We start from the raw sequence: 15,691 nt of genomic DNA on the forward strand, positions 1-15,691 counted from the left end.
CCCCCCACGCTACGCCACTGCTAGAGGCTCTCCGTGGGGCATACCGGGAGAGGCAGTCCCATAGGTACGAGGGTCCTAGGCTGTGAAGAGTGCAACTAGAAATGGGAGAAGGGATGGCTCACTCTGCCAGCCCAGAAGCCCCATTCAATGTAAGCGCATCAGTACTTCATTCCTAGGCTGGCTGAGGCATCCACATGACGGGACTTATTGGAGCTACAGAAATGCTGTGTGCAGGGCTCTTCTTCACTGAGGAGGCAGAACGTTGTGCATTATTTGTCTGCCAACGGAAGGATCTGCTGAGCCACAGAGATCCAAATTTTTTTTTATTTATTACCCACAAATTACAGATAAACCCTAGCAAATATGTGACCTCTCTACATTTTGTAAAACACTTGGAGATTGATTATTTATTCATATATACATACATACAATCAAGCATTATACAGTGGACCTTCTTGATACGGATTTAATTTGTTCTGGGGGTCCGTGTGCACCCCGAAATATCCGTAACCAGAGGCGCCACTTCTGCACATGCGCACAGAGCGCTTCTGCGCATGTGCGAGTGGCTAAACCCAGAAAAATACTTTTGGGTTTGCCGCTTTCACAACCCAAAGATTACGTATCCAGAGAGGTACATAACCCGAGGATCCACTGAATAAATTTTATGGAATAAACTAATAATAGATGTGTTGAAGGTGCTCCCCCTCCCTCAGATGCCACTAAAACTGTGGGTTGTTTTGCCTGGAGAAAGAGATGAAAGGCTCGTCTGGGAGGTATGACTGACTCATTTAGCTCGTCCTTGCTTGCAGGCGCCATGGAAAAGACAGAGAAGAGGAGGAGTGGAAAGAAAGGTAAAGACTTTGTATGTGTGTGAGACACACACATCAAGGGGGAAAGAGTCAGAAATAGCTGTGCGAAGCAAGGGATCCAAGAAAATGGAGGGGAAACAAAGAGAACGCCGCTTTCCATATGAACCTACCTGGACCCTGAGGTCATCTTCTGAGGCCCTTTTTCATGTGACTCCTCCTTGAGAGGTCCGGAGGGTGGCAACACAAAAACGGGGCTTCTCTGCAGTGGCTCCCCACCTGTGGAATACTCTCCCCAGGGAAGTTCGCCTGGCACCTTCATTATACACCTTTAGGCGCCCAGCAAAAACGTTCCTTTTTAACCAGGCATTTGGCTGACCTAATCAACATCCTATACCCTTTAAAATGTGACTGGTTTTTTTTGGGGGGGGGCATGTTATAGGATTATTGTTTTTATTCTGATTTTATATATTGGGGGGGGCAAGGACAAAGCACTGGAAGGAAACTATAGAAAGGATGCTATACTAATCTGCAAAGTCACAAGGTCTTGGCAAATCAGGACAAGCAAGCCATCATGTTTCCCATGCCAGCCTACACACAGTAAGCATATTTTAGGTGAATCCTTCAACAAAAGCAAATTTGTCACTTGGCTCTCAAATTCTGTGCAGACATATTTATAGGTGGAATTTCTCAGGATTTCGTATATCTCTCAACAGGAGCTTTTCAATAGCTATTTATAACACGGCACTTGAATCCCTCTCTCTCTATAGCAATGCTTTGCTGAGCAAATCAGAAGAAAATGTACCTTTTAAAAAGACATACGGATTTGGCCCTACTCGTACCTATTTGGTGCTTCTGTTTTTGGAGCTTCATTCGGGCTTGCTTCACATTTTTGCGTCCTTCCACCACTTGCTGCACCATTTTTTCCCTTTCCTTCCTTTCTTGAATGCGCCTTTCTGCAATTTGTTGGCTCATTTCCGCTTCCTAAACTCCAAGCAAAATTGAAGCCAGATAAATTAATTACAATGAAAGCTTCTTGCTTTATTTTTTCTAAAAAACTTTAAGCATGCATTTCTAAAATAAATAAATAAGCAAGCAAGCTTCCTTGACCTTAAAACGCTAAGCATTCTTTACTCTTTCAAATCTGAATGAAAGCCCTAAACCTGAGATTGTTAGAGCTACAGATAAAGAAACAAACCTGATTTTAATCATTTTCCTACACCTGGCTGAAGATTACCTGGGTTAGACTGTTGCAGCAAAATCGGCAAAGATTACTGTTGTACCTTAAAGGCTAACAACTTTATTATGACATTCTTGGATCTCCTTTGTCCATTTCTTTAATTCTGATACCGGTATTGTTTCTGAGGCTGTAGACTGCATCATGTTCTACAAGGCAGCCGCTGAGTGGCAAATGATGCTCTTTATTGATATTGATTATTGATATGCTCTTTACTGATTGGGCATGGTGGCAGATGCACTCCTTATAAAACTAATCTTGTGTGATGCCACCCACTGCCTCTCAAACAGTACTGACATCAGCATTAAATAGGCAGATAAAGGAAGTTGGTCAAACATGGTGTAGAAATTTTCTACAAATCTAAATTGAACAATTTAAAGATCCATATTTCTCCCCTCCCCCCTCTTTGGCTTCCCCCGTATTTCCGTATTGATTTATTAAACAAATTCTGTACCCTGCTGGTTTTACCTATTATATAGTTGTAAAAGTTTAGTCAAAACCTGCCAATGAGTCCAAATTTTTATACCGTCTTTTTATATACCGTATTTTTCGCTCTATAAGACGCACCAGACCACCAGACACACCTAGTTTTTGGAAGAGGAAAACAAGATAAAAATTGCAGTGAAAGCAGCAATCCCTCTTGCTGTTCTGGCTTCTGGGATAGCTGCACAGCCTGCATTCGCTCCATAAGACGCACACACATTTCCCCTTACTTTTTAGGAGGGAAAAAGTGAGTCTTATAGAGCAAAAAATACGGTAGTTTATAGATGGTTCCCACTCCTTTTTGAAATCGATGTTGTCTCTTGATGTGGACTTTGCCTCTTCTGCACACCCTTTTCCTCATTTTGCCACTGAACATACCCATACACAGGAGTCGTGGTGAGATAAAATACGAACAGTATACTAATAAAGTACCTCTTCCCTCTTCTGCTCAGCTTTTCTATGGTTTTCCAGAATGCGATTCTGACGTGCAAGAATGGCCTCCTCGTGGCTTAGCTGTCCTTGCAGCCTCTTACATTCTGCTTCTGCCAGCTTTTGGTTCAAATCTCTCTCATACATTTCTTTTTGCCAGTCCAGAAACTCAGAAGGATCCCGAGCCCCTCGTAAAAGCTGTTCAATCCTGTAAGGAAAAGAAAACAGGCTACTCTGAGGAACATAATACAACATAATAAGTGAGTTTAAATGAGGCAAAAAAAATATTTTTAAAATCAGGGTGCCCGAACTGGTCTGTGGCTACCTTGGGAGGATTTTGGGACTATGGTAAAGAACTCACTGAAAACATTACCTCAGAGTTCACAAGTAGTGAAAATAAAAATCCCATTCATAAATGTATAGTGCCGTATTTTTCGCTCCATAAGATGCACCTGACCATAAGACGCACATAGTTTTTAGAGGAGGAAAACAAGAAAAAACATTCTGAACGAAACAGTGGGTGCGTGATTTTTTTGGTGCAGGCTATAGTCATGGACATGCTATGTGATTTGTTGGTGAATTTGGGGCGACCCAATGTAAAAATCTTGAGGATCCATGGGCTTTTACCTCCCCTCTCCCAGGCAGCCTCCCCTAGCGTCCCTTATCTCTCTCCCAATCCCACCGATCAGCTGCTTCCTTTCAACACTCCCTTCCCTCTTGTTTGCCTTAGTGTCTTTTCCTTAGCTGGAGCACTTTTTTGCTCCTCCTTTTCTTCTAATTTCTCTCCTCATTGATTTAGTCTTCCTGTTTCCGCCCTTTGCAAGTTTGCTGTACTTTACCTCCTCCCTCCCAGGCAGCCTCCTTTATTGCTAGTATCCCTTATCTCCCTCCCCGATCGCTTGCTGATTAGTGGCTTTGTTTCCACACCCACTTCCCTCTTTAAAAAAAAAAAGCATGATCTGCTTTTTGCCCCTGGGCAATTCGGCTCCAGGGACCACGCATTCGCTCCATAAGACGCACAGACATTTCCCCTCACTTTTTAGGAAGAAAAAAGTGCATCTTATGGAGCGAAAAATACGGTAATTGCTACAAGGTCTCTGTTGTCCAATAATGAAGTCTTTGCTTCAGTTAGTTTTTGTTTCATTCATCTAATGAAGCATTCGGTTTTCAGCAGTGGTCAGCTCCTACCTAGGGCAGGAACAATTGCCTCTACGTGTTCTTTGTCTCCAATAGCTAGTCCACAGGTATCCCACTTCTGTACATGTATCTATTCTGCAAATATTTGATAGAGCTTTCCTCCATAAATGTCCATAACTAATCCCTTTTTAAAAAGCTGTCTAGGTTCCTGGGTTGTCTAGGTTCCTGAGAAGAGAAGACTCCCTGGAAAAGACCCTGATGCTGGGAAAGATGGAGGGCACAAGGAGAAGGGGACGACAGAGGACGAGATGGTTGGACAGTGTTCTCGAAGCTACAAACATGAGTTTGACCAAACTGTGGGAGGCAGTGGAAGACAGAAGCGCCTGGCGTGCTCTGGTCCATGGGGTCAGGAAGAGTCGGACACGACTAAATGACTAAACAACAACAAGGTTCCTGGGCATCACCAATCTTGTGCTAGTGAATTCCATGTATTGTTTGAAATCATTCCTTTTGCCTGTCCTCAACCTACACTCACCAGCCCTACTGAAGAGGCTCCTCATGAGGCTGGAGGAACATCGCCTGGCTAATGTTTCATTGATTTATTGATTTAATATGCTGTAAACCGCTTTGAGATTTTATTAAAAATATAAAGCGGTATAGAAATAAAAAAATAAAAAACCTACTGTCAGTCAATGCCATTTGTCTGGAACTCGTAATACTGTACTATGAACGAGAAAACTTTCTATTATCTCTATAATTTTATACAGATAATTATATAAACTTCTATCAAGCCATGGCGGCATATACCTATTATTTTGGAAAATATTTGACTGTACAGTGGTGCCCCGCAAGACGAATGCCTCGCAAGACGGAAAACTCGCTAGACGAAAGAGTTTTCCGTTTTGGAGGTGCTTCGCAAAACGAATCTCCTATGGGCTTGCTTCGCAAGACGAAAATGTCTTGCGAGTTCCTGCGGGTTCCCCCCCCCTTTTTCTAAGCCGCTAAGCCGCTTATCAGCTGATCTGATAAGCCGATAAGCCGATAAAAGCCGCTAATAGCGCTAATCCGTCAATGGGCTTGCTTCGCAAGACGAAAAAACCGCTAGATGAAGAGAATCACAGAACGGATTCTTTTCGTCTTGCGAGGCACCACTGTATTTCAGCAGTGTGATCTTGGGGTACAGTGATTTGAAATATTGATTTGTTTTGTAATGTATTACCAGTAAAGCACTATTTAAGAGGCCTGCATTGCAGTCCTTCACCACCCCAAATTTGGGCTGGACTGTAGAGGACTGTATGGCATATTCTTAGTATGCCTTCTCCTCAGGCAGGGCTCTGGCCTTGTCATCACCTGAACAAGCAACAAGCTTCTGATGAGCTGGCTTCTGGAATCTTTCATGAAGGTTTGGAAAAGAAGCGAATAATTATATTAAGAACAACTGATTAATTCACTTGAATGCAATACTGAGATTCCAGAATTACAGGGGTGTGGACTACATGACCCTTGAGGTACTGTCCAACTCTACAATTCTATGATTCTGTGACATCTTTCAGTTAATGCATATGCACAAAGAGTAAAAAGTACCTATTAAGCTCCTGCTCCACTTTTCGTTGGTAAAGGACACCTTCTCTTAAGATCGCTGTTGTGTTTAGTTTCACAGGTACGTTGTCAATCTGCCAGGAAATTTAGCACAACAATAGAGAATTACAAAAAGCAATACAAAAAGAATTACAAAAGCAGTAACGAATCTTGGAATGATTTAAATATAATAAAGGCAGTTTAGAAAAACTTTAATAAATGGTTCTGAAAGTTTGAATCCACAGCTGATATTCAGCCAATAAAACCAGCCAATAAAATTCTAAAGAACTTTTTAAGGACTTCAAATGGTTAATGTAATACCTTAATTTGTATTCTGAACACTTCAGTATCCCCCATGTATTACACTGAGCTAAGGGTATGATGGACAAGGAAAGTATCATTAAAACCAGGATTCTTACCTAACTAAGATATTTAATTATTAAAGAGAGGTGTGCCTCTCAAATGCAGAACTATTAACTTTCATACCAAATCTGAAATTTTACCTCTTACGTCCTGGATAACATAATCAAACAAGTTGCTCACCTCCCCTTGGATCTTCTGAGCTTGAAAGGTCTCCGCAACAGTCTGAATTATACCCTAAAAATATAATAATATAATATAATATAATATAATATAATATAATATAATATAATATAATATAATATAATATAATATAATATAATATAATATAATATAAAAATTATTTCATTTTGTGGTATATTGCCTCTGAACACGAAAAGTCAGTATTTATTTATTTTTAAGTTCTATCGCACACATTCTCCATAAATTTATGTCCCGATGGTAACTAAAAGAGTAGTAAGAAAAATAACACTGATGCTACTAATACTATACTATACTAATATAGCAAGTTCAAAAGAACTAAAGCAGGGGCAGACCACTCAAATAGACAGCAAAATCACACTGTGGTAAGTTTAAAATGGTAACACCAGCAATTCTTGGAAGCCTGGGGAAACAAATGCTTTTGCCGGGTGCCTAAATGATAGCAGTGAGGTCTCCCAGTGGGCCTCCTTGGCGAGGGCATTTCACAGAAAAGGCTTTCCTTTCAGGTGGCACCATACTGCACTTCAAATGACGGGGGCCATCCAGAGAAAGCCCCAGGTGACCATTACAGCAGACTGAAACATGAGAAGGAGGTCCAGTAAATATATGGATCCTAAAACGAGTAAGGCTTCAAAGGTTAAGGCTCAAAAGGCCTGCTCTGTCAAAGCAAGATTTGTGGGGCTTGAAAATGTGGCAGCCGATAGATCAGGAAGGGCAAGAAAGAAACCGTAGCTGGAGAAGCAAAGTGCCCCATCTTCCTCCCCCCAGAAAGCCTTCAATTTGCTTACTTAGGGTTATGACAGGTTGTGTGGCAGGTTCCCGCCTCCCACCAGTAAAAATAAAGACACATGACACCATCATTTTAGGTTAATGGGTTAAATTGGCCACAACTTTACTGGTTACAGGTAAAGAGCGGTATTGGCTTAGGCATTGGTCCTATCCGACTATCCGGCTTCAGCCTGTTTGCTTGAAGGCCGGGGAAGGGTTAACACCAGCAGGGGGAGCCCTGCTGATGCACATCAACTAGGGACTCCCCCGGGGTCACCGCTCGGGGGCGTGCTTTAGGCCCTGACCTCCATAGGCTTCGGACGAGGCCACGCCCCCCGGAATCCTTTACCAGACTACCCTTCAATATTTGGGGGAGGTGATGGCGCTCCTCCCCCCCAACCCATCTACATAACAATCCCCCTACCAATGTCTAACTGCCCAAACCAAAGGAGTTGTGACAATTTGCTATGAGGTAGGCGAAAAACCGGTGCCAATTTCCCAAGTGGAAAAAATTCCTACCAGGCCCCTCAACGACGACCAACCGAGGTCCATAGCAAGGTCAGAAGGGGAAACTTAAAGGGTGGGCGGGTGGGAAACAAACGCAGCTGAGTGGCCAAAGAGGGAGATCCCGGGCCCGCGCTTGCCTTAAATGAGGCAAGCCACACACCCCGAGCCAGCCGACTGGCTGGCTCAGGGGAGTACGCGGCCCAAGGATTCCCCTGATCGTGTGGGGGCTGGAAGCCAGCCTCCGAGCACGTGTTGGGGGCGTGAAGCCTGCAACACCACCTCCTCCCAAGATCGGAAGTGGCTATGGGGAATGTGTGATAGGTTACATTATTCATGTAATGTTTGCAACAACCCAATAAGGTGGTCCAGAGTTATATCCTTCCCCCCACTATTACAGGCCAAGGAGGTGGGATTGAGGCTGGGGTAGAAATGTCTTGCCTAGGCCACTTAGTGAGCTTGTGGCCCCAATGAGATGTGTAGTAGGAACTACCTGGTCATAGCTGCAATCCAAGTAAGGATTACACTGTATGTCATTCTTCTATTCTAGTTGTGTTTTTTTTAATAGTCAATACAAAAACTGCAGTTCAATATTATGATCTCAACAAGGAAATCTCAACAAGGAAATCTCAATAAAATGATTGATCCTAACATCCCAATACTAGAGGCAGACTTATTATTCATTCCCACACTACTGAATATGTATATTCATGCTGATTTTACTTACAGCACCACAGTGACATCCAGGTTTGGGGGCTGCACAGGAGAACTGGTTAACATTTGCTTCCAGCAGCAGTTCCTATAGGGGACACAATAATTTTAGTAACATGATACCTTTCCCCACTTTGTGCAGTGGGGGCGCAGCGGGTGTAGAAAGAGAAGATGAAGTTAAAAGTGGATGAAGTTGGCTAACACTTTAGTTCTCCTTTAGTTCTCCTCCAGGGATGTTTGGCTGTGTGAAAACATCAATAAAGATATTAATGGTAAGCTAGGGGTGAAAATTCTTAAGGAAATCAGCCCCAGCCCTGAGTGCTCACTGGAAGGACAGATCCTGAAGCTGAGGCTCCAAGACTTTGGTCACCTCATGAGAAGAGAAGACTCCCTGGAAAAGACCCTGATGTTGGGAAAGATGGAGGGCACAAGGAGAAGGGGACGACAGAGGACGAGATGGTTGGACAGTGTTGTTGAAGCTACCAGCATGAGTTTGCCCAAACTGCGGGAGGCAGTGGAAGAAAGGAGTGCCTGGCGTGCTCTGGTCCATGGGGTCACGAAGAGTTGGACACGACTAAACAACTAAACATCAACAGGGATGAAAAGGTTTAACAGTTTGTGGGAGGAGTAGATCAAATGCATCCAGGGTAGAGGACTGGGATGAATTGAAGATGCAAAGTAGAGTGTCTAAAGGTCCCCTGAGACATCATTTTTATTGCAAATCCATTGTTATTTGTGCGTGCAAGCAACTTTTGGAAGTGGTTTTCCAACTGCCCCACTCTTTTCTGCTCTTTGCCGCTGAAGGAGCAAATGTCAATCCACAGAAAACCTGCTTGACGTTTAGTTTCCCCTGAAGGAAAGTTGTGGGGCAAACAGCAGTGCGGACAAGCCCTAAATAGATTATAAAGAGATAATACTGAACTTGCCTCTGCTTTGCGACGATTCTTCAGTTTAATTCCTTCTAGCTGCTGCTTCAGTTTTTGGGGTTTATAAGTACTTTTAGGAACCTAAGCACACAGAAACAATAATTTAGAGTTAGAAAGTACTAGGTAACAAAGAGGTCTGAAAAGATTTGAATAACATATATGTCAACAGTTTGCTTTAGAACTAAAGAAAACCCCTGCTGATTTAGACCAAAGGCATATCTAGTCCAGCAACCTGTTTTTGACAATGCCTAACCAATTGCTTCTGGGAAGCCCACAAGCAACGCGTGAGCACAGTAAGTACCACTTTCCCATTGCTTGCCAGCAACTAGTATTCAGTGGCAGGGTGGATTTGATTTAGATCAAATTTATTTAAACCACGGTTTAAATCACTAGTCAGTAAGACTTGACTTAAATCATTTTTTTACAGAAAGACTCATTCTTGCTGGTATCATCTTAATACTTACAACCAGATGAAGGTTTCATTTTTGGAATAATAAATTTTCAGAGTAGTTTTTACAGTTATATCAAAAATTACTGATTTGGTTATACTATGAGAATTACATAGACAGATAACTATGAAATTATTGTAAGGTTTCATAAGTTAACAGTTTATATCTGGACAACTTTTCTGCTGTGCTTTATTGGAAGGAGAAAAATAATCATTTCCTTAATAACAATTTATTGAACTAAAACAATAACATTATAGCATATGTATCCATATTTGTTAACTGATGTGGTTAAACAATTAAAAAAAAACTTAGACTGAGTTTTAACACACATGAAAAACTTAAAAGGAATCCTTATTTCCTGATGAATAGCCTTTGGACTGTAATGTAACTTAAATGGATAACTATCTTTAGATTTTTCCCTCAAAAGCATTTTATTTTAAAAATCCGATTTAAATTTTTTTAAAAAATAAATTTAAAAAAACTATATATATATATATATATATATATATATATATATATATATATATATATGCAGGTTTTGGTGTCTTCGGGTGTCTTCCCGTGTAAGAGTTGGGGTGTCTAGGCGACGTTTCGACGAGGTCTCACTCGTCATCTTCAGGCTGGTGCTTTCGGCTTCTTGTTACTAGAACAGAGCAGGATCTCAGTGTTTGAGTTCCTATAAATACTGTTGAGGGGGTGTGGTGTATAGCCTCCAACGTTCTGGGCAGAGAGGGAGTTCCCAGGTTAGTGTGCCTTTTCTTCTTTTGTTCCTTAATTACTTGAGGGATATCTTGAGTGATTTCTTGAGTGATATTCTGAGTACCACTTAGGAGGGTCATTAGGTGTGGATTAGTTGCTAAAGCTTTCGTGTCTTGACCTCTTGAGCTTGTGAAAAGTTTTTCTGAGAAGATGGCTGTACTGCACTTAGTTGTGCTCTGGCTTGGCTTCGTGTATAGGGGCGAGCTGTGGTTTTGTGCCCTGTGCCAGCCAGATCTGTGTAGGGATTGCAGGGGGGTGCAGCATCCGGAGGTGCCACTATGGTTTGGCTACTGGATGGTATCTGTACTTTATCTGTGGAGAGGGTCTGGGTTTGGGTCTGGTGTGGTTGATTGGAGATGGCGTTCTGTGTGTCTCTGGTTCTGGTGTCGGTTTTTGTGGGGAGGGCTAATTTCCACGTACATTGGACAAACAAACAGACGAATAAATGCACGTATCGCAGAACACAAGAATGCCGTCAAAAAAGAAGAAAAAACTTCCTCTCTTTACCAACACATGAAAGAAACAGGACACGAAATTAATTTTGCAGATTCCAAATTGCTCTTTAACATGGAACATCACCACAAGAGAATAATCATGGAAGCCATCGAGATAGAGAAACACCCTCACAACATGAACAAGCGTGACGACACGTCCCGCCTGCCAGACATCTGGAAATTAGCCCTCCCCACAAAAACAGATAAAGTACAGATACCATCCAGTAGCCAAACCATAGTGGCACCTCCGGATGCTGCACCCCCCTGCAATCCCTACACAGATCTGGCTGGCACAGGGCACAAAACCACAGCTCGCCCCTATACACGAAGCCAAGCCAGAGCACAACTAAGTGCAGTACAGCCATCTTCTCAGAAAAACTTTTCACAAGCTCAAGAGGTCAAGACACGAAAGCTTTAGCAACTAATCCACACCTAATGACCCTCCTAAGTGGTACTCAGAATATCACTCAAGAAATCACTCAAGATATCCCTCAAGTAATTAAGGAACAAAAGAAGAAAAGGCACACTAACCTGGGAACTCCCTCTCTGCCCAGAACGTTGGAGGCTATACACCACACCCCCTCAACAGTATTTATAGGAACTCAAACACTGAGATCCTGCTCTGTTCTAGTAACAAGAAGCCGAAAGCACCAGCCTGAAGATGACGAGTGAGACCTCGTCGAAACGTCGCCTAGACACCCCAACTCTTACACGGGAAGACACCCGAAGACACCAAAACCTACCTGCATTCCTGTACCCGTGAAAATCTACGAAAGCAAATATATATATATATATATATATATATATATATATATATATATATATATGTAGGTTTTGGTGTCTTCGGGTGTCTTCCCGTGTAAGAGTTGGGGTGTCTAGGCGACGTTTCGACGAGGTCTCACTCGTCATCTTCAGGCTGGTGCTTTCGGCTTCTTGTTACTAGAACAGAGCTTGGCTCTGTTCTAGTAACAAGAAGCCGAAAGCACCAGCCTGAAGATGACGAGTGAGACCTCGTCGAAACGTCGCCTAGACACCCCAACTCTTACACGGGAAGACACCCGAAGACACCAAAACCTACATTCCTGTACCCGTGAAAATCTACGAAAGCATATATATATATATATATATATATATATATATATATATATATATATATAAAATTGATTTTCATCCACCCTGTTCAGTGGCATATTGCCTTCGAATCTACAATTTCCATACAGTCATCGTGACAAGCAGACATTGAGAGCTCCATGATCATTCATGGATTTGTTTAAACTTCTTTTAAAGCCGTGGCCACCAGCGCATCTGATGTACTTTCTTTTCTGAATCTACTTCCAGTCCCAATTATAGTATTATGAGAAAGTATAGGTGCCGGGTATCGCCCAACTTCAGGGGTTCCTGGCATGTACACATATGGCCCAGGGAGGCCCACTGGAGCCCCCACAGCTGCAGGTAGCTCTGGCAAGGCCCAGTGGCGTGCTTGCTGGGGCTGATGGGAGCAGCAGTGATACTGCCCTACAGAAAAACACGATTTTTATAGGATTTATCTTCAATAACTAATACGTAGCGCTTTCTTCAACTGAGGTTTGCCTTTTAGAGTCTGTTAATTTATTTACGGTTCAGATATTATCAGAAATCAGACAAACTTTCTTTGGTAAAAAAAGCAGCACTCACAGGCTTCGTTTTTTCTACTTGTGGAATTAGCTCAGGAACCATAATAGTTCGTGGATGAGGGACTGTCAAGTTAAACGCCTTTGGTTCAGTTGTCTTTGACGCTGTAGCAGTGCATTTAATTGATTTGTCATCAAGCTGATCAATCAGTTGTTTCATTTTGGGCTGCCATCTTCAAACAAAAAGAATATATAACCTTATTTTCATTTTTTTAATCTTATATTCTTTTCTAACAGACTATGGAAGGGAGGAATCACAGTTCAGTGGGAAGTACATTTTTTTTATGTGGACGTTTCCAGGTTAAATTCCTGGAACCTCCACTTAAAAGAATCAGGTCATGTGAAACACTTCTGCCTTGAGAGTTGCAGCCATCTAACTGAGTTAGGTGGAGAAACAGTCTGACATGGTTAAAATCAAGTCCCTTTATGCCTGTTAACTTTGGTAAATATAAACTATATACAGTTTTCCCCAATGCCTTTTAAAATTTTATTTACCCTGTCTTTTAGGTTGAGGATAATATAAACATTAATGCAGAATGTCTTCCAGTTTCATGAAATCCATGACCATATCATATGTGGCCTGAATGACCCAATTTGTAGTAAATTTTTGGGAAGTACAGTTTCAAGTATTCGATGTTGAGATCCACATTTCCTCAACATACCATTTCCGATGGAATGCACCAATTGGATTCTGGGAAGTACCTGTGATGCTATACTACCCAACAGCAAGATAATGAGGTCTCCCTGCTACCCAGCAGAGAATCCAGCAGGCCGAATAAAGGGCAGCCTCATCTTGTAATGTCTATTGGAGGATGTCTTCTCCCAACACCAAAAAGCACCAATCTGAAGCTGCTAATCTTTTTAAAAATGTACAATCAAGAATACACACCACTCAGTCACCTCTTACTTATTTTAAGGTAGGAAAGTACAAGAGACAACCCACCGCTCCCCTCCCCTCAAATACATAAAACAAATATGAATTTAAGAGTTTTAGTTGGCTTAAAGAAGGAAGGGGTTGCCCTCCATAATATGGATTACAGAGGAAAAGTGAATCCCTTTTACTTTCCCCATAAAAACCCCTGGACCTATATGTCTGCCATTTGGGAGGTTTAATCCACTCGGGGGGGGGGCACTCCTGTGCCTTAAAAAAAATAATTAATTCTGCCCAACGGGGAGCAAGTTATAACTAAATTCCCTAGAAGAGTGAAGCCAGAGGCACAGAGCTTTATTTTATACAGAGTAGCTTGGAATCTGGGACCCGGGTGGCACTGTGGGTTAAACCACAGAGCCTAGGACTTGCTGATCTGAAGGTCGGCAGTTCGAATCCCCGTGACGGGGTGAGCTCCCATTGCTCGGTCTCTGCTCCTCCCCACCTAGCAGTTCGAAAGCACGTCAAAGTGCAAGTAGATAAATAGGTACCGCTCTGGTGGGAAGGTAAACGGCGTTTCCGTGAGCTGCTCTGGTTCGCCAGAAGTGGCTTAGTCATACTGGCCACATGACCTGGAAGCTGTATGCCGGCTCCCTCGGCCAATAAAGCGAGATGAGAGCCGCAACCCCAGAGTCGGCCACGACTGGACCTAATGGTCAGGGGTCCCTTTACCTTTACCTAGCTTGGAATCTAAATTACAAATCAAAATGGACAGAGCGAGTCAAAAACATATTTGTGATGGGATGATTAGCTGCTTGTGCGTAAAATCGTGGTCCCTCAGAGTTTGTGCAACTCCACAAACCTCTGTGTGTGACAGAGCTCCTCAAACATGTCTGCCCTAGTCACTCGTAGATTCCGACAGTGGTTGTTTTCGGAATCGTTTCCAGCATAAGAGCTCCTTAACGGAAACCCGCCTTCTGGACTCACGGCGTGACAGTTTCCGGCGAGGCGTGGGTCTCCCTATGGGAGCTTCAGATACCTCCCCACTGTTCTCGCTGGAAGTGTCTCTGAGCCCTCCCACCTGCTCGCATTCCCTCAGAGAGCCACTCCTCCCCCTGCTGGTTCCTGCTTCAGCTGTTGAGTCTCTGTCTACCTCCCTGAGCCCCTCCACCACCTGTTCCTCCGATGGCAGTTCCCTGACATCCACCTCCCCTCCAGGGCCCCCCTCACCCCCTCCCGTTTCCTCTCCTCTGGGAGGTGAGGAGGTAAAACCCCGAAAAGAATCTTCTTCATCTTCAGACGTCTCGAACAATTCCCTCCATCGATCGCCGTCCTGGCTCGCTGAATCCTCCTCCTCCTCGGAATCTGTGAACCCCTCCAACTCCTCTTCTTCGTTGGTGGTGGCAAAGTATTCCCTCCGGAACCTCGCTACAGGCTGAGGTTTACGTGGGAACCTCTGATGAAAAGTTTCTATTAAAACCTCGTCATTGACATCCTCTGCCCTGACCCAGGTGTTTTCCGACTCCGGTTCCCCTTCCCACATTACCAAATACTCTACTTGATCTCCCTTCCACCTGGAATCGAGGATCTCCGCTACATGGTAGCTTTGTTCCCTTTCCTCCATTGCTGGTCCCCGAGTGACCCTCCCTTCTCTGTCCCCTTTATACAGTGACAGCAATGACCTGTGGAAAACTGGGTGCAGCTTCATGTGGTTCGGTAACCGGAGTCTGAAAGCCACTGGATTGACCTGTTGTGTGATTTCAAATGGACCCAATCTTTTGGGTCTTAACTTCTTACAACCCCCTTTGAAGGGTAACCCTTGGGTTGACAGCCACACTTGGTCCCCCACCCTAATGGTTTCACCTTCTCTCCTGTGTTTGTCTGCCTGCCTCTTATATTCCTCCTTGGCCCTGTCTAAGTTAAGTTGGAGCTGGCGATGGATCGCTTCCATTTCTTCTACGAACTGTTCGGCAGCTGGAACGCTCCATCTCTCCCCTTCCCCCCCTGGGAAAGCCCTGGGATGGCACCCGTAATTAGCCAAAAAGGGGCTCATCCCCGTGGACACGTTCTCCACATTGTTGTAGGCAAATTCCGCCAATGCCAACTTCTCCACCCAATCATTCTCTCTGTCATTAACATAACACCTCAAATATTGCTGGAGGATGCCATTGGCTCTTTCCGCCTGCCCATTGGTTTCAGGATGCCGGGCAGTCGAGAAATTAACCTCTACATGCAGTAAGCTCATGAGCTTCCTCCAGAACCTGGAAGTAAATTGTTTCCCTCGGTCTGAAACCACCCTCAAGGGGGCGCC

At 43.4% G+C, this 15,691-nt stretch overlaps 1 protein-coding gene across 1 annotated transcript in view; it reads right to left on the reverse strand.

Annotated features, from left to right (window-relative positions):
- The window catches only part of CFAP99 (cilia and flagella associated protein 99), a 38,819-nt gene that overhangs the window by 10,009 nt on the left and 13,119 nt on the right, over nt 1-15,691 (reverse strand). The window contains exons 6-12 of the mRNA XM_081191958.1: nt 12,517-12,685; nt 9,141-9,221; nt 8,231-8,302; nt 6,214-6,267; nt 5,677-5,765; nt 2,959-3,163; nt 1,649-1,790 (exon numbers count right to left, since the gene is read on the reverse strand). Coding sequence (XP_081048084.1) covers nt 1,649-1,790; nt 2,959-3,163; nt 5,677-5,765; nt 6,214-6,267; nt 8,231-8,302; nt 9,141-9,221; nt 12,517-12,685 — 812 coding nt within the window. The remainder of the gene's footprint in view (nt 1-1,648; nt 1,791-2,958; nt 3,164-5,676; nt 5,766-6,213; nt 6,268-8,230; nt 8,303-9,140; nt 9,222-12,516; nt 12,686-15,691) is intronic.

The sequence above is a fragment of the Podarcis bocagei genome (assembly GCF_964188305.1).
Source record: "Podarcis bocagei genome assembly, chromosome: 4".
Taxonomy (NCBI): Eukaryota; Metazoa; Chordata; class Lepidosauria; order Squamata; family Lacertidae; genus Podarcis; species Podarcis bocagei.